General features: G+C 32.1%; 1 protein-coding gene, 1 long non-coding RNA gene and 1 other non-coding gene across 17 annotated transcripts; all 3 read left to right on the top strand.

Moving 5' to 3' along the window:
* Positions 1–4,465: 4,465 nt before the first annotated feature.
* On the top strand, positions 4,466–8,698 carry LOC139847025 (uncharacterized). Of its 15 annotated transcripts, XR_011759269.1 has the most exons (10): positions 4,466–4,721; positions 5,122–5,209; positions 5,406–5,490; positions 5,769–5,842; positions 5,924–6,543; positions 7,068–7,182; positions 7,278–7,329; positions 7,418–7,546; positions 7,736–7,827; positions 8,562–8,658. It is a non-coding gene; the product is annotated as an uncharacterized lncRNA (long non-coding RNA). The 15 variants fall into 15 exon arrangements; XR_011759266.1 differs by lacking the exon at positions 7,736–7,827 and having other exon boundaries at positions 8,562–8,698; XR_011759257.1 differs by having other exon boundaries at positions 7,418–7,827.
* A 1,907-nt stretch (positions 8,699–10,605) lies between these two features.
* LOC139850969 (small nucleolar RNA snoR128) lies at positions 10,606–10,700 on the top strand. The gene has a single exon (XR_011760340.1). It is a non-coding gene; the product is annotated as a small nucleolar RNA snoR128 (small nucleolar RNA).
* Positions 10,701–17,952: 7,252 nt separating this feature from the next.
* Positions 17,953–19,408, top strand: LOC139850021 (probable pectinesterase/pectinesterase inhibitor 6). Its single transcript, XM_071839620.1, has 2 exons — positions 17,953–18,283; positions 18,723–19,408. Exons 1-2 carry the CDS (start codon positions 17,953–17,955, stop codon positions 19,406–19,408), a joined length of 1,017 nt encoding a protein of 338 aa, XP_071695721.1.
* The last annotated feature ends 8,018 nt before the right edge of the window (positions 19,409–27,426 follow it).

The raw sequence follows: 27,426 nt of genomic DNA, 5'->3' as shown, positions 1-27,426 counted from the left end.
TGGATAATTTTTCTTGTTGTAGCTACGTGAAATTTGTAACAAATCCATAATAACCATAACTTAACTAACTTATATTGTACTCTAACATATTATGTAACCTTGATAGACCATAGACACGTATGCAATGTTTTGACATATCATATTGACGTCATCTATATATATTATTTGGAACAACCATAGACACTCTATATGCGGTAACGATCGAGTTAGCTATACAGGGTTGAAGTTGATTCCAAAATAATATATATGCTTTGAGTTGTGATTGAGTCTGAGACTTGTATGCACTGGGTCATGGATTGATTCGAGATAATATATATTGATTTATTTCTGTACTACTAACTGTGGACAATTATTTGTGGACTACAAACGTTGGACTATCGACTTAACAAACTTAAATCGTTAAAACATAATAAAATATGGTATAATTATATTTCGATCATACTTTGATATATATATATATATATATATATATATATATATATATATATATATATATATATATATATATATACATATACATATTTGCTATAGGTTCGTGAATCAACCAGTGGCCAAGTGTTATTTTCCGACGAAGTGATAATCTGTGGAAGTGAGTTATAGTCCCATTTTTACTATCTAATATTTTGGGATGAGAATACATGCAGTTTTGTAAATGTTTTACAAAATTGACACAAGTACTTGAAATTACATTCTATGTTGGATTATGAATAGCGAATATCACCCTTTTAGCTTGGTAACCTAAGAATTAGGGAACAGACACCGTAATTGACGCTAATCCTAAAGGTAGATCTACGAGCACTAACTCCCCCCATACTGGAAAATGGTATGCTTTAGTACTTTGAGTTATTAATACAGATGGATTTCTGTTTTGGGGATATTCTATATGCATTTTGTTAATGTCGGTTACCAGGTGTTCAACATATGAATGGTTTTTATGCAGTTTGCATGTTATTGAAAAATAAAAATGGAAATCTTGTGGTCTATTATTACGATTTGATAAATATATAGGTTAAACCTATAACTCACCAACATTTTTGTTGACTTTTAAGCACGTTTATTCTCAGGTGATTATTAAGAGCTTCCGCTGTTGCATGCTAATTTAAAGACAAGAATTGGAGTCAGCATACTTGTAATATATTGTTTAAAAACTGCATTCGGAGATTTAAATTGATGTGTAATATTGTTGTAAACCAATATGTAATATTCGTGTGTAAAACGTTATCTTTTAGATTATCATTACTTGATAATTTACGTTATGGTTTTTGAACCTTTATTGATAAAATAAAGGTTATGGTTTGTTTTAAATAAAACGAATGCAGTCTTTGAAAAACGTTTCATATAGAGGTCAAACCTCGCAACGAAATCGATTAATATGAAACGTTTATAATCGATATTAACGGGACATTTCATGGAGAAGGTTGATATCTGCATTCGAGATCCGTGTGATACTCTTAACATTGTTAATAAGCGTCAACACTTTTGTTCAGTCAAATATCTTGCCATTAACGTGGAGATTCTTGAGGTATTTTGATTCTTAATGATAATTATATTGATTACTTTATGTAGTTTTTAAAATGTTCTTACAGAACAAGAGAAATTAAATACCCAAATAAGTTTAGATTAAAATATTAATAACAAGTATAATATTGGTACTGAATACTAATACTAAAAAATAGGAAGCTATTCACTTTTGACTATACCCGGCAATCAAAACCCATACACCAAAAATTGGGTCAATTGGGTCAATCATTTGGATCCATTGGGTCTCGAGAAAACAAAGGGAATGGGTCCAATATGGACACATCCGGACCCGCTAAAACCCATTCCCAACTCATTTCTTATGAAAAATAAAAAAAAATTTAAAAATGAAAAATAATAATTAGAAAATTAAATTTTATTTAAAAAAATTAAAAATTTAATAATTTTTTTTAAAAAGGTTATTAATTTTTTTAAAAAGTAATAAAAAATTAAAAAAATAAAATTTTCTAAAAAAGTTTCAAAATTTTTATAACAATTATTTTTTTAATGAAAAAAATTGGTAAGGAAAATGGGTCTTTGACCCGACCAAACCTGTTTAGACCTGGCCCTTTCGACCCGTTTACAATTCGAGACCCGTTCGACCCATGACCCATTTTGACCCAAATCTGTTTGAGCTTCGACCCGACCCGACCCGACCCGTTTGCCATGCTTTCTTTTGACAATGAACTAACAACCAGAAAGATATGTTGCATGCAGTTATATATCGGTACTTATATAGTAATGATTGCATCAACTGTTCCGTTTGATTTTTACATATTGTTCTTATGTAATTTATTTTTCAGTTTCTTTCATCCAAAATGGATCTAATCTCAAATCAACCTTCTCCATTTGCTAACTTGGAGACTTTAAAGATTTATCCAGTGACAGAAACTTTTGTATGGCAAACTAAGAAAAAAGTTGATGTATCTACTGTAGTCAAAAGCTATTTGCTAGATAGTTCACCAAGTGCCACACTTGCAATGGTTTCACGTGAGGTACCATAAACTGAATTTATATATCTGGTGTATTTTTAAATACTTTTTGCTGTAAATTAGAGTATGGGAACAGTTGACATAATTGAAACTGCTTGTGTTATATTTCAACAGGAAGGACCTTATTTATGTCACAGGTTTAGCCTTAACCTGGTGACTTTCCTTCAATTATCACCAAATTAATGAAAAATGGTTTCGAAGGCATAGTGAGAGAATGCCTAATTCGTTGTCTTTTACATTTTCTGTTAGATTTCAGCCTATAGGCTTGAGCCAGTAAGATTTCATCATCATATGAATAAAATACCTTTTTTCATTTACATCCTTTCATCATTGCTCATTTGTTGTTATAAACTGTTATATCCATAAATCAAATCATCAAATCTATCACATAATATAGTTACAGATCTAACACAGAATCACACATATATCTTTAGGGCAAGGTTGTAAAAGGTCAGTCGAGACTTTGTAGAGACTAATCAGCCAAGTCGAAGACTAGTCGGGGACTAGTAAGATGTTGACCACCCTTGCTAGGAGAACTTTTAATAGAAGGACGACTTTGGCAAACTTCATTTCTCCTGGACTTGTTGTATAAAATTATAGATATAGTGGATGCTACCAGTTTGCGTCTTTTTATATCCACCATGACCACCAATGCGGTTGAAGTTGTAATCGAACCAAGAAATTTGGATGAATGTGGTTGAAGTTGACCTGCTGGTGACGAGTGAATGAATTCAGGAAGTTGGCTTGGAGAGTAGGAAATGACAACATCGATGTTGCCGTAATTTGTTACTCTGTATTGTGAGTTAAAGTATTAAAAAATATGAGATGTTTCAGTTTGGGATATATTTTTGAAGGCACGTGAATTTGGCAATTATGTTTCTATATCACACATGCATGTGGTTAAAAACTCGTTAAAAGTTGGCTTTTGATCTACCGATAAGGTTACCTGGGGACTCTGTCTTTGTTAATGGGCCAAATAATCCAACTGGTTCAATGTCTGATGGGCCTAGCTCTTTATCTAACTTCTCAATTTCTCATCATGTGGATCTGATGGGCCTTCTAATCCTTCCGAGCTTTATACTGAATCAAGCACTTCATCAAAGTGTGGGCCTGTCTCATGATGTAATGTGACACGCATTCAGTTAAGAATTCAAAAGTGGTAATTGGCTCGGTTGGTCGATTTTGTAATAGAAAATAAGCCCTTTAATTAATCATCATTTCATAATGTATGCCATCCAGAAAAATTATATGAAAGACAAATGATGTTGTACAATCGTACTTGGTATGAAAGGACTTATCTCGTTTAGCACTTTAGCTGATGAAGTTGTTGAAATAGTTGAAAGATGAAGATATCGACGCTAGTAGTGTTCATTTTTATAGAAATCAAAATAATAAATTTTATTAGAACACCAAACTTCCTAACGAGCAACTAGGAAAGCCCAACCAACAAACAATATGGGAATTACAATGGTTTCATCAACCAATCATTCCAGCAGATATTATATCTACCACGATTACAATTACAATTACAAATCTAATTATAAGAAAACATATAAGACTAATGTTTTTTGGCTCATGGTAGTGCGATAAAGCGGCTCGTAGTTCTCGAGTTTACTCTTTCTCGTGGGTCGTTCTCGTTGGGTTTGAGTTTGAAGGTTCAATTGTTTGTGAATCTTTATAGTATAATCAGTGTGGTTTGGTTAGGTCGGTATTCTTTTATGTCGCATTTCTACGTGGTCACGTTGTTTCACGGTAGCTTCTTGCTAGATATCTTTTCTCATATTTTTTTATATATAAATATAAATATTTCTTGCCTTGTAAAAAATATTATACTATATACTAATTGTGGACAAATTCAACCAATAACGACCCGCCACATACCCAAAATCACTCTTACACTGTAGTTCCTATAGCATAATTTCTTTTTTTTTTCTTCCAAATGGCCTTTACAACTCATCCCATCTGCCCCTCACTCCCATCAAATGCTCTGGCGACTTCTACCCCTACCGCCAGCATCGTCGCCACCGTCACCATCAACCACCAACAGCGACTGCACTCGAATACCTTGCGTGAAATTACGTAACCAGCGATCGATATAGTTTCAATCAAATACCGGTGATGAAGGATGTCGAAGAGCGATTTTGATATGTACAGTTATTATCGATTGTATTACGTCTAATGATGTATCCTTATTCCAACCGATGTTCCAATGTACCTTTAGATTAAAAACCCTAATTTATATTTGTGTAATTTCTTATTAATAGAGGATGAAACGACCTGTATAAGATAATAGAAACCCTAATTAGTTTAAAAAAACATGCGTTGAACAATTATTAAGAACATTTAAACCTTTAATTCTTTTTAAAATTATGATTCTTGATATTCTTTTGATGTTGACGAATTATCATATGATTTTCCATGTATGTGTTATTGTTAAAAATATGGATTTCAACATGATTAATGAAAGGTAAAGATGGTCTGATTTATTAGTAGATTAGTAATTGTTAGTATTAAAGGATTATGTTTCGAAAGCAGCCTGTTTTAGCTCAAAAGTCATTGTGTTTTGCAATATTATAAGTTGGAAATTAGCTAAAGTGATTCAAATATGCAGGTGTCTGATTATATATTATGGTTGGGAACAGGCATACAACATGATGCTACAATCGGACAGAGATAAAGATGTTTATAAAATGGCTTTGGTGAGTTTGAAAATTAGTTAACTGTAGCCTTTTTAGTTCATACATTTTAAGGGGATTTATGGATGTGACCAAGGTTGGTTTCAGCTTTTAATATTATGCAATTAACTTTCAAGTTAGTATAGTACCCATATAATACCAAAAGTTTGAAGTTTGATACATTCTGATATATTTGTCTCATAGTATCACTCAACTACAGGATCGTGCTTGGAAGATGAATTGATTAGGATGATGGGTGATTACAAAGTAGAGATTCACATGTACTCTGGTGTCGCTCCAGAAAGGTTTCTTCGCCAATTCCTTCATTCATGTATTTTCTAACCGACTGTTTGCACTTTTTAACTGGTATTTTCCTGTAAAAAATTCTGCGTATTATTGATCTGTATGGGTGTTCTCGATTCGATTTTATCCTGCCTTTTTTGCAGGGTTAGGTCTCAACAATTGATTATTACTGATTTACGCTTTCTGATACACGTTTTAATAGTTGTTTTCATAAAAAAATATGCATATTCTTCACTGTTTGAGGTGTTCTTGAATCGATTTTATCCCGTCCTTTTTGCAGGCTTAAGTCTCACCAGTTGCGGTAGTTTTTTATCCAATAATGATGAGGATAACAAGTAACAAGGTCATGTTGAGGTACTCTTTATCCAATAAATTTGTTTTTAGTTCCATCTTTGTGTATGGTTTAATGTGTGATTACCTTTATAATGTTTTAAGCTACTGGTGAAATTGGTTGAACTTGCATATAGCAGAAGGCCTATTTGAGCTTTTTGATATGTTGGTCTTCTCCATACTACAACTACATTAGTTATTTTTAGATACTCGAGGTACGTTGCCGTCCCTCCAAGCTTTTTTTTCTTTCATTGATGCTCAGGACAGTGTGAATCAAATTTGCTTTACTTCAAATGTTTCAATGTGGATGAAAGTCATCCAAAGTGTGGATTTTTTTGCATAAAAACTTCTAACATGGATACACTAATCTTTATATTTTTACAAAGCATACAAACAGATGGTTAAAACATGTTAGTTTATCTAATATTATTTTTCATAATTTGTTTTCTATACTGAAAAATGTTATTTAATTATTGACCATGATACAACCTTTAAACATGTACTAAAGGCATTTACTAAACAGGTAGCAAATGTAGAATTAGAAGTGCACTTTTCAAACTAACTGGAAATCACAAGTCACAAGTAAATATGAAAGGTTCATTGCCACTATGACTACTGAAATTACATCTTCTATTCTTTGCATACATGGACACAGTCAACCGAGTAGAAACTCAGTAAAATGTATTCTTAATGCATATAGCCTTCTGCATCAGCATACTAAAATTGTAAGTTGTTGTAATGTTGTAGTTTTTGTAATCATATAGTACACTTTGTTATATGCCTTTTGACTGCTTTTTCTTATCAATAGAAAGTGCTTCTAAAAATTAAAGATGGATTTGAGGTGCATGTTAGTTTAAATTAGTCTTTGCCTATTTTCGTGTGAAATACAGTAAGCTAAGTCAAAAGATGCATTTTACCACAAACTTTCAAGTGTACTGCTGACTTTTTTCAAGTGTACGTTTTCATGGACCTGGTCACAGTAAGTTATCTTAGTTATTTTGTTCATCATATCTATAATTATTTTTATACTGATTTTTTTTATATGATCTTTAACTTTCTTTAACCTTTTGATGGTTATCTTACTGATTTGAAGAGGATATTATGAGATTTTAACTTTGTCTAATTCTTGGAACATGATTTTTAAGTTTTATTTTATTTTTATTTTTTTTCCCAAATTTTTCTTTTGTGACGTTTGGTGTTTCTTAGACAGATTCACGTATGAACTTGGTAAGATTTATTTATGATGCAGGTGTGTACGATGGAGGTACGTAGAAGCTAAGAGTAGTACTTCAAGATGCATACCCTTATAAATCTCCAACTATCAATTTCTTTAATAAACTTTACCACCCAAATGTGGATGAAATGTGAGTTTAAGTGTATGATCTTGAACCGGTTAGCTGTAAAAAAACGCAAATAATTTTTATCGTATCACGTATATCTCACAAGTTTTCATTGTCAGGACTGGTTCAGTTTGCTTGGATGTGATCAATCAGGCGTGGAGCCAATGTTCGGTAATACATAATTATATTCTTTTTTTTTAACATGGAATTCCTATTCTGAAGCAAAAGTAAGTGATATGTCGTTGTTATAAGTTTATAGACTTGGTGAACGTGTTTGAGGTGATCCTTCGACAACTTTTGTTGTACCCAAATGCTTCAGAGCTGTTGAATGGAGAAGCTGCTACTCTTTTGATGCGTGAAAAAATTCTTATGAACAAAGAGTGGAAGGGTAAGCAACAACAAAAACTATATTTTGTTTTTAACTAGATTCTCTTGGTTCATTTGTTGCTGTGTATTTAGATAAACATTATTTGGGTGTGCATTTTTAGGTTATTTATAATGTGATTTGAAGAGTTATGATCAAATGAAATTGTTGAGTTTTATGTAGTATAAAACTGAATATTGTTAGTTTTAATAGTTTTTACAGCCCGTAGACGGTTGAAGGCACAATTTGACTTTTAGGTCTAACTAAAGGAGTGGGTTTTAACAGAACTGTTCATGGATTTTCAGGTGACAATACTTATTTTATAGTTGACAAATGAAAATAATGTTGCTATTGAACAATGGAGCATTTAAGAGACAATTATGGTTAGAAAAAGCATACCCTTTTGCAGTCCCGATTGCAATCTTCATTCGAATATCCCAAGTTAAAGGGCTGATAGGTCCAACCTCCCCATGCAACCATTGTTCCAAATTTACGTTGTCAACGTACTCATATACGAGTAACCTGATTTACAATGAAACACGGCCAAAATCAGGCTAAATTTAAAAACCGAAAAAAATTTGAAAAGAAAAAAAAAATTCTTTTTAAAAAAAATCTTTTTTGAAATTTTTTTTTTTGAAATTTTTTATTTTTATTTTTGAGAAATAAATTATTTTTTAATCACATGTGATCGTCGCGTCACATGTCGTGCTCTGATTGGTCCCTTGAATTTTTTCAGGAAATTACATCTCCAATTTGATAATCACAATTAAAATTAATTGGTATTTTATCAAATAGTTTTATATGTAAGTGGGTCATCTACTCATTTTGCTTAATAAAGATTATCACAATTTTTTAGCATGGCAAAAAGAAAGTCAAGAGTAAAGCCTGCACCTAGGAAACAGATGGACAATCTTGACATCGTATTTAGCTGACCCTTCTGCAACCATGGAACCAGTGTTGAATTAGTCAAAAGTTTGTATTATATCTTCAAAATATAGATAGATTGATCTAATCAAACTTGGTTGGGTTGATATTCTAGGAGGCTATTATGATTTCTATCGACAATTCTGAATGGATGAATCGGAATCATTATTGTTATATGCTTCAACTTAAGTGTGTTCGATCGTATTCCCCACAAATTAGGGTTTTGCAATTGCGTAAGGCAAGACGGAGAAGAAGAATAACTTATTGAGAGACATTGAGAGACAGATCTAATAAGCCCAGACAACGATCACCTTCGCCTGCTCATCGGGTTCTCAGGTAACTTTTATCATTTGTTTGAGTTCATTTTAATTGATATCGTATGCCTTTTGTTGCAAAAAGGTTAGCTAAAAAATTGATTACTTATATTTTTGTTGTTGGTATATATTTCTTCATATTACATTTGAATTTAGATTTAATTTGTAAGTGTTAATTTTCCTTACGTTGTAGTGCTTATTTGTGTTTCGTTAACAGTTTTCACAACTTTTTGCTGTTGCGAAAATGGATTAGTTGTTCATTATAATTTTAATAAAGGGTAAAAGTTTACGGATTTGAAAGGTATTTAAAGTCTATCTTTTCAAATGACGCTATTGAATTTTGGTTGATTTAGGCAAATGTGACCTGCTTCGGGGTTTAGTATTCTGTTTACATTGTAATGGAAATTTGCATTTGTTTTATGTTAACATGTTTGTTATTTCTTCTTATTGCAGGTTGTTTTGGGTAGTATTTGTGCTAGTTCAGGTTAAAACTGTCGTTCCTAACTGTAGTTGAAAGTTTTTTAAATCGTTAATTTTGTTGTTTAAGTTGGTGGATATATATGGATACTTACAAACTGCTTTCTATTTGTTGTTCTCAGGTTGTTTGGTCATTTTTGTTTGAGAATCGAATATGATGTTCGTGTTTTGTGCAATATGCAGTATTTTGAATATTATATGTATGCAGCCTCTTGAATATGTATGCACGGTGTATATAAGAACATAGTAATGTATACCAGAACATATTATTTAGCCTCTAACCTGTGTATCCACAATTATATCGTCACCAAACTGGTTACAAAAACCGCAGCATCGCGCAGACCACAAATCTAGTTAAGAGTAAATTTTGTCCACGATACATCTATCAATTTCTCTTATCTATAGTTTCTATTAAAATTCTATAATAATGATGTCATTATTAGGCTAATTTCTTTTGTTAAAAAAATTAAAAAAAACAAAAGAAAAAATTTAAGGATGTGAGTGATGTCATTAATCTAAATAATTTTGAATTAAAATTAAATTTTATTAATTAATAATTATTATTAAATTTTATTAATAATTATTTTAGTTATTAAAATTAAATAATTTTGAATTATTTTAATTAATTATTTTGGATTGGGTATGAGAAGGTATAAAAGCTAGGCAGAAGGAAATTAATTCTAAATTTATATTTTAATATACACTTTGTTAAAATAAAATGGCAATCAATATTATCTCTTATGATTGGATGTGGATTGTTTAATATGCATTTTAGGTGTTTGATGAAATGTTCAGCTGACGAATTTCTTAGTCGGACTCTGTGGTCTCACGGGTCATTAAATTAAATGACTTTAGCATTTACGTTCACTTAATACCTAAAGCATATCATTAAACTGTTTTGTTTAAACAAACCCGTAGTTCCACGGGTCATTTAACTAGTTTATAAATATGTCCCATCATATTTTTAAGACACCTAATTACATAAGTCGAAACTTTTTTGCTATCCATGTTATTTTCCAATATTTATTACTGTATCGTTACCGAGTCAGTAATAATTCGATGTATATATACATTTAAATAATTTAAATTAATTGCTAGAGATATTTTTCGAACACAAAGGAGTAAAATGATACATAAATAATTCTAAGAGGGGCTAAATGTAATATTATTTGCTATAAAAACAACAATGTTCCCTTTTCATTGAGCGGCGGCCTTAAACATGACCTAAAAGTCGAAACTTTCATGTCCTCTTTATGTTTTTATGGTCTTTCTGCTTGATGTATCAATTAAATGTTTGATTGATTATTCACTTGTTTACTTATTATGCTTTTTTTATTATCTGTTTTTGTTGGTAATATTTTACTATGGTTGCAATGATGATAATCAAAATGAGTTTTTATTTGAGAGTTTACAGCTCGGTGAAACGTCGACGTTTTTGTCGATCTGAGCGGTTAGCTGAGCAACCTAAAATCATGTTGTTGTTTTCTTTGTCTGCTTATAGCTTTTGTGTATTTGGCTTTTTTAATTAAGAAACTCCGATTTTGATACTGTTAATATGATGATAAACTGAATGAGATTCTATTTAAGAGTATTGAATCGTTGTGAAACCCGAATCTGCGAAAACAGTACTACCCACTTTTTTCAAAAAAAAAAAAATAAAAAAAAATAATGAAGCGATAAATTTGGTCCTGTTTTTGAGTTTCAAATATTTATATTTTTGTTTATATATATCGGAGTATTAGATGAAAATTAAATAAGTTAAATATGATTTTAAATGTATTCTAGTTTGTATTTTTTTTTTCCATCAATTATCATATGATTATGGTAAAAGAAAATATAAAAGTCAAAAAGATCAATATCTAATGATAAAGAGGAGTGAGTCATTGATCAAATAGTTATGGGATACTAAAATATGGTTATTGTTTGGTTACGATAACATTCAGGATCAAACATTAAACAAAAGTTACTTTACTCACCGTCGGCCATATGTCAACATTTAGTTAAATTACCCAATGTATCAACTAGGAGGAGAACAAACCCTTTATTTGGTACGAATAACTCGGTTAAAAAGGAAGTATTGATGATTAAAGTGGATAGAACTTGGGGAAGTTAAAATTAGGCGCTCAAGAGATTTTGATTAGTGGTGTTTGTCAAAAAGAATGAAGATGAGAAGTTAAAATTAGTGTTTGATATTTGGATAAAAGATAATAATAGAGATGAAAGTCTTAAAAAAGGTGACATGTATAATGACAAAAATACTCAATTGCCAACATGTTAGGCACTTGACCGAAAAAATTAACGTAGTTCGAACTAATTAACATTTGTGAAACTTTTGACAAATTTTTTTTTTTTTTTTTTGAAAGGCTATGTATATTAAACACCAAGGCTCAAATTATGGCAAAAGCAAACTAAAGCCAAGGGGCTAAATACAATTTAAAAGATACATATATATAACAAACATCATACGAGTTATGTCCCTACGGTTAAAGCACCTGCATTCTAGAAACCTCGAGTTCATTTTCCATTTCCATCTACTGCTATAGTGAACCTGCGATCTGATTTCCATTCATCCATACTAATCAACCAGATTTTCTTTCGGCTTGATATCTGTAAGATCCAAATATTTATGGTACATAATGTATTTTTAGTGTACGATGTGTGTATGAAGTGTACGAAGCACGTACGTGTTGCTTGCTCGAACGTCGAAGGAAACTGGACGTTGTCTGAAGTGACAAGGTGTGTACGTATCTTTTCAACCCCAAATAAAGTTTGTGTTGATGTCTCAAAGCCTTACCATTGGAAAGAAAATCTTATTACGTTTCCAACGATATTTGATTCATCGAAAACGGAGCTACGGTCAAAAAGTTATGGCCAAAACAAGTTTCTGAAAACTGACCTGTAGGTTGGAGCGGCGCTCCACCTTATGGCGCGGCGCTCCGATCGCGTCAGAAGCAATTTTCAGCTTTTTTAAAAGGTTTAAATGAGGGGTACTTTGGTCTTTTCAATTGGGGTCGGTTTAGGGTCACCAAAACTGATCTAGAACTCCATTGGAGTTCATTTCTCACCCACACAAATACTCTCATCCATATCTAGAGAGAGAGGAAGGGTTCTAGTGTGAGAGAGCTTGAATTAGAGAAGAAGGAGTTGGATTCTCACCAAAGCTCGGGTTTTAAAGTTATTCATCTCGCTCCTAGCTACGTTTTGGTAGTATTGGTAAAGCCTAATTCCGAATTTCATTTGTTAGATTTGATATTCAAGTTAGGGTTTGAGATTGTTAGTTGTAAAACTCATTTGGTTGATGAAGAGGGTTTATAAAAACTTGCTACTTTGATATTTGGCGGGTTTTGGGTTGGTTAATGATTTAACCATGTTTAAGACTTGTAAATGGTGTATAATCACTAGTGTTAGTGATTATTGGTGTTTTGGAAACCATTAGGGTTCTTATGGTTGACTAATTTTGACTAGAGTCAAAATTAGGGTTTGTTGATGATTATGACTCAATTGCCGATTTAATAAGGTTTATAAACTTAAAATGGATTAAGTTGAAACATAGAACCGAGTTAAATATGTTTTGGTGTCAAAACTTGCTAATGGCGTGATATTGACTTCTTATGGGTCAAATTAGAGTTTAAGTGTCATTTTGAGCAAGATAGGTGTTTAACACCTATGTTTGGGTTTGATTGGCATATTAGGACCATTCTCACTTGTGTAAGTGATTATTGGTTAGTTTGGGCGCGATTTTGTGTTTGAAAGTGCATTTGGGTCAAAATTGCACTAGTAGTCAATTTGGGTTGATTTGTATATCCACCCTAATTGTGTTACTTGTTATGTGATAAATGGAATAGGTACATTCCATCGGCGATTGCGGATTATTCGGTGGCATTCTTCAAGACGACAAGGTGAGTGTTAATATCCTATATGCATATGTATGTTTAGGATGGGTGCGGGTCGGGAGAAGGGGTTCTCGCTTATCGAGCTCGCTTCTCGTATAGGTGGAATTGTTGGACTTGTGTATAGGTCCAATTGGCACGGTTGTGCGTTTTGGTTGACCACTTTGGCGAGGTGCACACTTTGTGTGTACGTTATCACATGGGCGTGTGATGTGGACTTATATAACCCCAATGACGAAGGGTTAATATAGTGAGTAGAATAATTATATGTGTAGGTATATAATGTATCTATTTGTTGTGGCGTGAAATGTGTAGTGTCGAGGTGCTAAGACACCACGTTTCACGTGATGAGTGAAGCATCGAGGTGTTAAGATGTCACTCGGGGTGAAGTGCCGAGGTGTTAAGGTGCCACGCTAGAGGTTAGTGATACGAGGTGTTAAGTACCCTAACGGATGTTATGAACACCGATAGCGTTTTCGCGAGCGTCATTCCCTTGTGCGATTGGTTAACTATGGTTATTGTGTTGTAAACGTAAGCAAATTATGTTATTCGAGATATATATATATATATATATATATATATATATATATATATATATATATATATATATATATATATATATATATATTGTATACATATAATGTTGTATTGTCGTGATGTAGCTAACCCTTCGGGTGTAGCTTATTGGCATTGTTCACATCGTTGTTGGTGAACTTATATTTTGTTGATGTATCTTTAGCTCGTTTCTTAGTGATCTTACGGTATGCTTAGACTAGCTTGCCTTTATGCTTGGATGTTCCGGTATGCGGTATTTAGTTTTGTGTGGCGTGTCCATTTTATGCATATATATGTATGTAGTATATTCTCACTCACTAAGCGTTAGCTTACCCTCTCGTTGTTTACCTTTTTATAGATTTGCATGGATGCGGTGGCTCGGGTAAGCGTGGGACTAGTGGACTCGCGTAGTTGCTTTAGAAGGCTTGCTTTTGGATTGATTAGGATTGGGTAGCGTATCCCCAATCGTCATGCTCGGCTTTATTTTGTGTTAAAAGTCGTGTGGTCGAAAACTTGAAATTGGTACTAAAAGGGTAATTTGGGCATATGTGGGCCCGATGTCGTAAAACCCTTTTTATTGATGGAATGTGTTAGTCTTAACTATTATAATATGTTGTGAAAACCGTTTAGTCTAAATGTGTCGGAAAGTGGTCAAGCATTTTCGCATTTGGGACTTTTTGGAACAGCAGCCTGTCCAGGCCCTTTTGCGCGCCGCGCGGGGTCATGGCGCGCCGCGCCATTTGCTGCACAAAGAAATTTTTTTTTTATTCCGCGTTATTGGTTGGTTAACGGGTTGGGTTGTTACAATATCCAAAAATAAGAAAGCAAAATAGATGACACCAAAACAGCCTCTTTTAAAATGGCTATACGACGGTCAGCTTCGTGGTGGATTAATTTATTCCTCCATCTTCAAATAGACCAAAGCAACACATATTTCGATGCTAAACATGCGACGTTGAGATGCTCCGAGCCTAATTGAAAGTTTGCATCCAGTGGCGATTTCAGGATGAAAACCTTATGGGGTCTCAATTTTTTTTTTTAAGCTAATTATATTTGAAGTGTATTTTAGTGGTCATTTACTTTAAAAAAAATTATAAATTTTGAAAATATATGGGGTCCCGTACTAAAATTTAGTGGTGTCCTATACAATTTAAAGCATACATTGTATAAAAATTTTTCACACTAGCGGGGGTCATAGGACCCCACCCCTCATGCCTTAGAATCGCCCCTGTTTGCATCGCGTATAGCATTGAAATTTTGGACAAATTACAAGAACTATCTGTATAAGTTTGTCATTTCTAAAGGCTAAAATTTCTTAAAATGAAATAGCTACAAATATATCGAAATATATGCAAAAGAGCTCTAGGAGTCGCCCTTAGAATTCGACTTTTGTCAACGACAATGTCAGCATTCAACTGTCCTGACTCTCTCTCGCCACCCGTCGGGCTTTAAAGTCGCGTAGACGAATTTCTTATTGGTCCACATATACTAAGACGCCAAATGAAGAACATCAAACCACTTTTTCACTTTTTTTTAACTAAGTCTCTTTTTCAAAGTCTCCATGGACACTCAAACTATCACTACTTCTGGTGCACTATGTAAGCAAAACAAACTATTTAGTTGTAGTTGGTTAATAATTTCATGAAATTGTGAATTGCTAAAGAATTTTCGTAACTTACAAATATTTCATTCTTGAACCTAATATAACTTTGGAATTAATTATAGCAGTTTGTTACGACAACTTTTAAAGTTATCATTAGTATGCTTAAACATGTTGTGACAGCATACATTTTGTTGGATTTTTAAAAAAATTTAAAAAAGAAATTTTTTTGACATCTAATGAATTGTATAACATGTTTCAACACTTTAATGTTAGAACTGTCGTTTGCAAAATATTCTTACTAATATTCCATTGAATTATGTGAAGGACGTGTTCAATATTTATTATTATTATTATTATTATTATTATTATTATTATTATTATTATTATTATTATTATTATTATTATTATTATTATTATTATTTTGTGTTTCTTTTGTACAATTCCCATTTTAGATGGTTACTAATTTCTTTTTTAGTTGAATAGATTGGTTACCCACTTCTTTGGTTTATTTGTTCATTGTTATCATCGCGATCTCTTGTTAGGTTTCGTTTTAGTTGAGCTTGTGCGTTTTTCGCTGTATCTTTGTACGTTGTGGAGTTTTCATCTATTTGATGAATTTTTCTACTGGTTAAATATTTTCATAGTTCTCTTAAAATAAAAAATAAAAAAATGAAACGCAACATTCTACTACTCCATTTTTTTTTTTTAGAAAACTGATGTATATTACTATATAAATGTTGTGTGGTTAATATTCTTAAAAAAAAGAATAATATTACTTCGATATTTCATAACTAGTTTTTTAGGTCCGCGCTTCGCTGCAGAGTGAAATATTTCTGCAGTTATTCAAATAGTATGGATTTTTTTCCTTTTTATTTTGTCGTTGCATATTATTTGATACTCCATCCGTCCCATATTAATAGTCAATATGTCTTTTTTGGTCCGTTCCAAATTAATAGTTCACTCCCATAAATAAATAAGAATAGAAATGCTCGTTTCGATTATAATTACTTGCGTTATGTTCGTAAAATTATTTCGAGTTAAATGGTGCTGACGGTGAAGGATAACTCGCGGCGATTAGAAAGATAAAGCCCGTTGAAAAATATGGTGGGTTTTGTTTTATGTTTGTTAGTTAAATAATTAAGTTACTTTTAATACCCAAAGAAATTTACGTTTTCTATCTAGGAAAAGGGGTCCAAAATTAAAATGTGGTCAATGTTTTGGGTGGGTGTCGTTTTAAATTTGTTTGGTCATGTGACGACAAATCTTCTTTTCACTAATATATATAATTATAATTATAATTATAATTATAATAATTATAATTTATAATATATATTATATTATATTATATTATTATTATTATATTATACTATATGTCTAAATGATATAGTCTAAGTGAATAGTGGATATTAGAAACTTCACAAATTTACGCCAAACTTTTTATTTTTTATAATTCAACCCTACCCTTTTTAATAGTTGTCTTCATAGTTTGTGTAAAATTACCACAAACTTTACACATTTTATAACTTAACCATCAAACAACTCATTCACTATAAATGGCCCACACAATTTTCACTATCTAATAGCTACCAACTATTATTATTATTATTATTATTATTATTATTATTATTATTATTATTATTATTATTATTATTATTATTATCAAATCAACGACATAGTTTTCAACTTTATTATTGTTTAACTTTTTCCTCTCATTACAAATTAATCACGTAACTCATTTTTTAATAACTGTTTTTTTTGTTATATAGTTTTCCCTATTTTATTAAATAGTTTGTACGAATCGTTGATATACGTCTCACTTTATTGATTGAGCATATGGTTCTTTTTCTCCCGACAAGACGAAAACTAAAACAAAAAATGATGAATAATTACTTTCATGCTTATTACAAATTAATCACATAACTATTTTGGGTCATTCCTCGACAAAATGAAAATTAAAACAAAAAAAATGATAAATAGTTACTTTCTCAATAATTAGCTATGTAAGGGTGAAGAACCGTATGTAAGGGTGAAGAACCGGCGTAAAGCCAGGTCGCCCAACTAGTTTAATTTAAATATTTAAGTATTATGTTTGCTAAACCACAATTGCATTTCGCCCAAGAAGAAAAAACAATTGCACTCTTTTCTGGAAAGGCTATTTTGCATTTATTAAATTAGAATCACGCTTTAAATTTAAATCTCAAGTTCCCTTTTTTAACACAACCTTCTAAACCGTTACTGATTGGTCCAAATTTTAATAATGGTATACTTTGTAGCCACATACTGTAATAATTTTTTTTAATATATACTATAAAAGGAAGGATTATTGACTTAATCGCCGTAATTGCCCTCCATGTGTGATTAATTAAAATAAGATAAATCTCCATATTAGTGTTAGTAAATTAGCACATTCATATAAATAGACACAAAAGCACAGCAACACTAGTAGCTTTCAAAATGTCAAAATTATGTACTCGTATTATACAGTTTGTTGGCATAGTAACTCTTGTAATTTCAAGTCCCATTCTTGGTTCTTATGTCTCCTTTTGCTACCAAACCCCTATTCCCAAATTATGCAAATCCATAGTTAGCCATCAACATGAGTCTCGTGAATGGGTCATTAAAACTTCAATGAGTCGAACTCGAAAAGTCCTGTCACACTACTTGGCCATGGCACAAACCAAGTTATCCACGACAAACGATCATAGACTAATCCAATTACCCGAAGGTGGTGTTACAATACAAGTAAATTTAGTTGTTGCTCAAGATGACACGGGTGATTTTAGTACAATTAGCGAAGCGATACAAGCATCAGAAAATCAGAGAATTGGAACAGATAAATTTGTTATATATGTGAAAACGGGTATTTATAAAGAAAATGTGATTATCACACAATTGATGACCAATTTAACGTTGATTGGAGATGGTATTGATAGGACTATTATAACTAACGACAAAAATAACCATCAGGGAATACCAACTCACAATACTTCAACTGTCCGTAAGTTATTCGATTTTTTCTTTTATTTTATAGGTATTCCTTCCTTCTTTATCTTTTACACTGAGCAAACGACATAAATTGAACAGTGTTTTAGTATATAAGGAGTAATTATGTGTCGATTTCATTTTGATTAATTATAAGAAATTTTATTTGATAGTAACTATAATATATTTGTAAAAGTCTGGCTGTGAGTTTGATAAACGTTACATTTTCATTTTCAATGTAAATAATTAAAATCCACTAATTAGAGTAGAACTTATCATTAGTTATTTATTATTAGTTATGTGTGTCTTATATTTAATATTCCATATAACATAGCTAATAGATGATATTTATATTATCATACACCACCAAACATGTTTTTAAGACACTTTAAAACAGATTCAGCATTGTATGACTTAGAATGACGAAGTATATGATTCCCAAAGCGTTTGTGCAGAGGTATGGGGTTCAGGTTTTGTCGCAGTTGGGATTACATTCGAGAACGCGGCGGGTCCAGAGTATGAACAAGCCGTTGCACTCCTCTCATCCTCGGACCACTCGGTCTTTTATAAATGTAGCTTCAAAGGGTACCAAGACACTTTGTCCCTCCTAAATTATCGGCAATTTTTACGTGAATGTGACATTTATGGAACCGTGGATTTCATTTTTGGTGATGCTTCAGCAATTATCCAAAATTGCAATATTTATGTCCGAAAACCATTACAAGGTCAACAAAACACGATAACCGCTCAAGGAAGAAGCAATCCAAATTCAAACACGGGATTTGTGATACAAAACTCCCGGGTCGCCCCTGACTCGACCCTAATTGATGGGTCGGTTGTGACGTTTCTGGGGCGACCGTGGAGGGAATACTCGAGGGTTGTATATGTAAAATGTGACTTTGAAATATCGATTGATCCTGCGGGCTGGATGCCATATGCAGGGAACTCTGAATATGATAGATTGTATTACGCTGAGTGTATGAATGAAGGTAAGGGTGCAGTTACCGACGGTAGGGTAACTTGGCCGGGATATCATGTTTTGATGGCAGGTGATGACGTGGAACAGTTTTCGGTTAGGAATTTTTATAATGGGGAGTCGTGGATTCCGCAAACTGGAGTGCCATTTTATTCTGATATTTAGTTTTGACGACGAGTTGGAGTTGGTGAATGGCGATAACACTCCTGTGTTAACTCAGGAAACAAGAGCCGAGTTGTGGTGTTGTAGTATATATATGGCACCAATTTTGTAGCAATGGTATTAATGCATCAATTTTGTTATTTTTTTATTTTCTTTTATTTTCTATTTTGGGCAAATAACGTTAACTCATATAGAAACGAAAACGTTTTCAAAAAAAAAAAACGTTCTCAACCAAAAGATACAACGCGAGATCATAGAGGTTCGAAACTAGAAAGCATACACAACATACTAAAACTATCTATCTACGAGCCTCTAACTTGAAAAGAGAAACCGATAAAACAACAAATGAAAATCTACACAAAATCTAAGAATCAAAACTAGGGAATGAACATCTACACAAAATCTAAGAATCAAAACTAGGGAGAAAGTACCAAAGAAACAACCAAAACCTAATGCATCAATTTTGTTATCAGTTCTCAGCCTTAATTACATTAATTAAACCAAATTGTACGAACATGGCTTGCAATGAATTATTAACAGAAATGCTAACCTTGATGTATGTGGGTTAATTATATTTAGTTAATCAGTTAATTATATTTAGTATAGATGATTTGTAATATCAACAGAAAGCGAATATTTTTTTTTTTTTTGGCGAAATAACGAAAACTTGAATAGAACTGAAGACGTTTTTCAAAGGAAAATGCCCATAACAAGGGTTAAAAAAAACGGGTGAAACGGAGAAGCTCGCACCTAAAAAGCAAACTAGGTTAACGGAAACCTTCTATAAGCGAACCTACTTAACACTCGAAAAACCATAAAGACAAGCTAACTGAACAAAGCCGAATGCAACACAAAGAAAAGGAAACGCACCAAACGAATAGATACAAAGACAAACCCGACCACTTGGTAAACAGAAAGCGAGTCTTGTTTAAGTATAGATGATTCATAGTAATATCGAGTATAGAGATAAAATCTTTTGTATATATATACTTTCGTCATTATTTCCGTTTTACTTTGAAACCGAATATTAAACGTAGAATAGGATACGATCATACTTCACTGTAATCTTTAGTCTATTAAAAAGGTTAAGGGGGAGTCACATTATTTACGTGGTGTACGTTTGATACATTCTAACCCATGATTTTAATTTGTGTAAATCTAATACAAATACTTAATACTTTGGAAGTATATCGTGTTCTTTAACTTACATATAAATTTAGTTTATTACTAGTGAAATGATCCGTAGAAATACGGGTTTGTTTAAACAAAACAGTTTAATGATATGTTTTAGGTATTAAGTGAATGTAAATATTAAAGTCATTTAGTTTATTGTCCCATGGAACCACGGATTTCGACTAAGAAACTTGTCGTTGATTATACAAACATAAATGTTAAAGTCATTTAGTTTATTACCCCGTGGAACCACGGATTCCGACTAAAAAACTTGTCGTTGATTTTACAAACATAAAGTTCGTTCAAAGTTGAGTATTTATATTTATATTTTTAATAGTAATAATAATTATTAATAATAATAAATGCCTTTTATATTTTTTTAGAAAAATAAAATTACAATTTTGGTTTAATATTTCTTTTTATAAAAGATTTTATATTATTTTTTAATTAAATTAATATATAATTATGACATCATCATTATGAAAAGTAAAGGGTAATTAGTTCAATGATGACATCATCATTTTAGAGCTTTATATATATTACTAGTGAAATGACTCGTGGAACCACAGGTCTGTTTAAATGATACATTTTAATGGTATGTTTTAGTTTTGTAGTTAAATGTAATAACGATAGACATTTTCTTTAGATTATGTTGACAATATACAAAGAAAGCAAGAATAAACACTAAGTGAGATAACAAAATTCAAAGTGTAATGTATTATTTAAAACTTAAATATTAATGTACAAACGAAGCTGACAAACCAACATGTTTGTAGTTTATATTATAAGTTTTGAAGAACTTCCTTGTAAACAACATTAGTTGCAGTATTTGCAACATTCATGTCCTTGTCGCATATTAGTATTTTCAATCCGTATTTTTTCTTTACTCTTGAAATAACAACGTATAATTGTCCATGAGTAAAGACTGGACGGGGTAAAAATAAGACAACTCGAGATAGTGATTGACATTGACTTTTGTTAATGGTTATTGCAAAATACATAGATACTGGAAACTGCTTTCTGGTGATCTTGAAGGGTAATGTATTATCAGACGGGTTCAATTTCATGCGTGGAATCAGGGTTTCAAATCCAATGTTATCAACGATTTCTCAAGCTTAATAACCCTTAGTCTTGTACCATTACACAGACCATTGTATAGAAATTGTAATAACCCTTATTATAAAAATTGTAATAATATTTAATAAGCAATTACTGTTGCTATTCATGTGTATAGAAGTTTGTCTCACCTTTTTCTTTCTAATATCTTATTCTACCAAATTGTAGTATTACAAAAACTTTAATTCCACTTCTTGGAGTGTTAAGATAATTATGAACACGTTGAGTATAATTATCCCATAGAGTACATCGCACCATCAAACCACTACAATGTTAAAAAGAACCATGAATTAGAAACAAAATTGATAAGATTATATATATATGTACATATAATTTATAAGCAATTTAGAGATGTAACGACCCAACCCGTTAAACATCGCAAAACATTTTTTTTTAAAAAGTGGACAGGCCAAGTCTGTCAGAAAATTACCGCGGCGCGGTTCATCTGGCCTCGGCGTGGCCCACAATGAAAACTGAAGGTCAGAGACCATCAAAAAGTTGATACCAAAGTACGTTCAAGATCACGGCGCGGCACAACTCCGGACCTGATTCTGACTTGTAAAAAAATTATACAACACCAAATTTTGAAGTAATCGACAATTATCAACACAATGGCTTCCCGTCGCATTAGTAAATAAAATTTACATGTTTTAACAACCACAAATCGAGTATTTGACCACCGAGCTCCATACGCTCACTTACACATCAAATATAAGTTTCGACCGACAAGTTTAATTACCAAACAAAACCCGAGCATGGCGTTTGGGATAAACTACCAAAATCTAGGTCGAACTTCAAAAGCAATACACTAGCATAAACATTAAGGAGCCCGCTAGTCCAAGCAAATACCCTTGCCTCTGTAGTGACCCGAACTTTTCCATGTTTATATATATATTAAATGAAATTGTTATTTACATGATTAAGTGTTTCCAACATGTTAAGCAATCAAACTTGTTAAGACTTGATTAATTGAAATAGGTTTCATATAGACAATTGACCACCCAAGTTGACCGGTGATTCACGAACGTTAAAACTTGTAAAAACTATACGATGACATATATATGATTATATATATAGTTAACATGATTTTATTATAAGTATGTATCTCATTAGGTATTTTAACAATAAGTTATATACATAAAAATGAGACTATTAATTTAAGAAACTCGAAAACGATATATATAACGATTATCGTTATGACAATGTCTTACTAGGTACATATGAATCATATTAAGAAATTGATACACTTGGTTAATTATGTTAAATGATAAGTAAATATATTATTAAGTGTATTAACAATGAAATACATATGTAAAAATAAGACTACTAACTTAATGATTTCGAAACGAGACATATATGTAACGATTATCGTTGTAACGATATTTAACTGTATATATATCATAATAAGATATATTATATATCATAATATCATGATAATATAACAATTTAACATCTCATTTGTTATAATAAACAATGGGTTAACAACATTCAACAAGATCATTAACCTAAAGGTTTCAAAACAACGTTTACATGTAACGACTAACGATGACTTAACGACTCAGTTAAAATGTATATACATGTAGTGTTTTAATATGTATTCATACACTTTTGAAAGACTTCAAGACACTTATCAAAATACTTCTACTTAACAAAAATTCTTACAATTACATCCTCGTTCAGTTTCATCAACAATTCTACTCGTATGCACCCGTATTCGTACTCGTACAATACACAGCTTTTAGATGTATGTACTATTGGTATATGAGTAATCATTCATGACTTATTTACATGAAAACAAAATTACATATCCTTTATATCTAATCCATACACCAACGACCAAAAACACCTACAAACACTTTCATTCTTCAATTTTCTTCATCTAATTGACCTCTCTCAAGTTCTATCTTCAAGTTCTAAGTGTTCTTCATAAATTCTACAAGTTCTAGTTTCATAAAATCAAGAATACTTTCAAGTTTGCTAGCTCACTTCCAATCTTGTAAGGTGATCATCCAACCTCAAGAAACCTTTGTTACTTACAGTAGGTTATCTTTCTAATACAAGGTAATAATCATATTCAAACTTTAATTCAATTTCTATAACTATAACAATCTTATTTCGAGTGGAAATCTTACTTGAAATTGTTTTCGTGTCATGATTCTGCTTCAAGAACTTCGAGCCATCCAAGGATCCGTTGAAGCTAGATCCATTTTTCTCTTTTCCAGTAGGTTTATCCAAGGAACTTAAGGTAGTAATGATGTTCATAACATCATTCGATTCATACATAAAAGGCTATCATATTCGAAGTGGTAAACTAGTAATCATTATAACATAGTTTAGTTAATTCTAAACTTGTTCGCAAATAAAGTTAATCCTTCTAACTTGACTTTTAAAATCAACTAAACACATGTTCTATATCTATATGATATGCTAACTTAATGATTTAAAACCTGGAAACACGAAAAACACCGTAAAACCGGATTTACGCCGTCGTAGTAACACCGCGGGCTGTTTTGGGTTAGTAAATTAAAAACTATGATAAACTTTGATTTAAAAGTTGTTATTCTGGGAAAATGATTTTTATTATGAACATGAAACTATATCCAAAAATTATGGTTAAACTCAAAGTGGAAGTATGTTTTCTAAAATGGTCATCTAGACGTCGTTCTTTCGACTAAAATGACTACCTTTACAAAAATGACTTGTAACTTATTTTTCCGACTATAAACCTATACTTTTTCTATTTAGATTCATAAAATAGAGTTCAATATGAAACCATAGCAATTTGATTCACTCAAAACAGATTTAAAATGAAGAAGTTATGGGTAAAACAAGATTGGATAATTTTTTTCATTTTAGCTACGTGAAAATTGGTAACAAATCTATTCCAACCATAACTTAATCAACTTGTATTGTATATTATGTAATCTTGAGATACCATAGACACGTATACAATGTTTCGACCTATCATTTCGACACATCTATATATATTTCGGAACAACCATAGACACTCTATATGTGAATGTTAGAGTTAGCTATACAGGGTTGAGGTTGATTCCAAAATATATATAGTTTGAGTTGTGATCAATACTGAGATACGTATACACTGGGTCGTGGATTGATTCAAGATAATATTTATCGATTTATTTCTGTACATCTAACTGTGGACAACTAGTTGTAGGTTACTAACGAGGACAGCTGACTTAATAAACTTAAAACATCAAAATATATTAAAAGTGTTGTAAATATATTTTGAACATACTTTGATATATATGTATATATTGTTATAGGTTCGTGAATCAACCAGTGGCCAAGTCTTACTTCCCGACGAAGTAAAAATCCTTGAAAGTGAGTTATAGTCCCACTTTTAAAATCTAATATTTTTGGGATGAAAATACATGCAGGTTTTATAAATGATTTACAAAATAGACACAAGTACGTGAAACTACATTCTATGGTTGAATTATCGAAATCGAATATGCCCCTTTTTATTAAGTCTGGTAATCTAAGAATTAGGGAACAGACACCCTAATTGACGCGAATCCTAAAGATAGATCTATTGGGCCTAACAAACCCCATCCAAAGTACCGGATGCTTTAGTACTTCGAAATTTATATCATATCCGAAGGGTGTCCCGGAATGATGGGGATATTCTTATATATGCATCTTGTTAATGTCGGTTACCAGGTGTTCACCATATGAATGATTTTTATCTCTATGTATGGGATGTGTATTGAAATATGAAATCTTGTGGTCTATTGTTACGATTTGATATATATAGGTTAAACCTATAACTCACCAACATTTTTGTTGACGTTTAAAGCATGTTTATTCTCAGGTGAATACTAAGAGCTTCCGCTGTTGCATACTAAAATAAGGACAAGATTTGGAGTCCATGTTTGTATGATATTGTGTAAAAACTGCATTCAAGAAACTGATTTCGATGTAACATATTTGTATTGTAAACCATTATGTAATGGTCGTGTGTAAACAGGATATTTTAGATTATCATTATTTGATAATCTATGTAAAGATTTTTAAACCTTTATTTATGAAATAAAGGTTATGGTTTGTTTTAAAAATGAATGCAGTCTTTGAAAAACGTCTCATATAGAGGTCAAAACCTCGCAACGAAATCAATTAATATGGAACGTTTTTAATCAATAAGAACGGGACATTTCAGTTGGTATCCGAGCGTTGGTCTTAGAGAACCAGAAAATTTGCATTAGTGTGTCTTATCGAGTTTGTTAGGATGCATTAGTGAGTCTGGACTTCGACCGTGTTTTCTTTAAAAATGATTGCTTAACATTTTTTTTGGAAACTATATATTATTAACATGTATATATTATGTGATATATTATGTAGCGACCCGACCAAATCGTCATTGACGGCGCCGTCTACTTAGGTCCCGTTACGTGGTCATAAGTCTTTAAAACAACGTTTGACCAAAAGATATGTCGCATTTATTTCAAATGTAAAGGTTGTTCAAGTTTACTAGAATAGTTCCACCACAAGTTACGATACAAAGTTTTAAATACAAATGAAACTTATGCGACACAATTTAAAAGTATCCAAAAGACGCTCCATGTATGCATATATACTCGACATCCAATGCAAGTATCAAATAATGAGCGGAAGCATGTATCATGTATCGTTCAAGGACCTGAGAAAAACATAGAAATCTGTCAACGAAAACGTTGGTGAAATCATAGGTTTAAGTAAGTAAGTACAAGTGAACCACAAGATTTGCATCAATGAAATAATAGTAATACATTCCAAAAGTTTGTTTCACGAGCACCCAATTATCAATGCTTAACGTTTCCTTCCATTGAACCCCATCACTTAGTGCTAGAACATACACTGTTTCTCGAAAATATATTTCATTCGTAAACGGTAGCGAACCGTTTGAATGAGGGTTTGTCAAACCCATATGGATCCATACAACATAAGTTCTCGCTTACACCCGGCAAGTGTAACTACTGATAATCGAATTGAGGATTTTGTTCTAAACTCGTATGTAGAATGTTTGTTTTCCTGTACTTGTGTTCACTTAGTAAAGAAATGTTTATGTTTTCTCATCCCAAATGTAAGTTCAAAAAGAGTAAAAGTGGGACTATGATCTCACCTTGAATGCACGAGTGGTAAAGTACTTCGACAAGTAAACGTGTGCAAAGAACAATGCTAGTCTTGACCTAAACAATAGGTTTGTATCAATAACGGTAAACACGATAGGTCAAAGATGTTCAATTAGTCCTATGGCTCGTTAAGACTCGATCATAATAGCATGTGAATCAAATTGTCAAGTTTCATGCAAGATACAAGTACAGAAACAATTTAGGAAGGTTGCATAATCATTTGGTTAAGTTTGACAAAAAGTCAAACTTTGGTCGGTCAAAGTCAACGAAAGTCAACACGTTCGGGTCGGGTCCCGAACTATTTTTCTGAGGTTTTTAATCATATATGAGCATGTTAGAACAAGTTTCATGTGAATCGGAGGTCTAGAACGTGCCAAACATTTTTCATAAAATGGACACCGGAGACAGAAGCTGGGCACGGCTTATGCCGCGCCGCGGCACCCTTCTGTCGCGCCGCGACAATAGGCGGGTGCTGGTGCCTGGTCTGTTTCACTTGTCCAACTTGATCCAAACTTCAAATAAGCATAAAACGCAAACCACAAACACTTAGGACTCGCACCTTATATCGTTGGAAAGCTCTTTTGACATAGAATGCAACTA

This window comes from Rutidosis leptorrhynchoides, chromosome 5 (assembly GCF_046630445.1).
Source record: "Rutidosis leptorrhynchoides isolate AG116_Rl617_1_P2 chromosome 5, CSIRO_AGI_Rlap_v1, whole genome shotgun sequence".
NCBI classification, from domain to species: Eukaryota; Viridiplantae; Streptophyta; class Magnoliopsida; order Asterales; family Asteraceae; genus Rutidosis; species Rutidosis leptorrhynchoides.
Note: the sequence above shows the minus strand (reverse complement) of the source record. Positions and strands in the feature narration are given on the sequence as shown.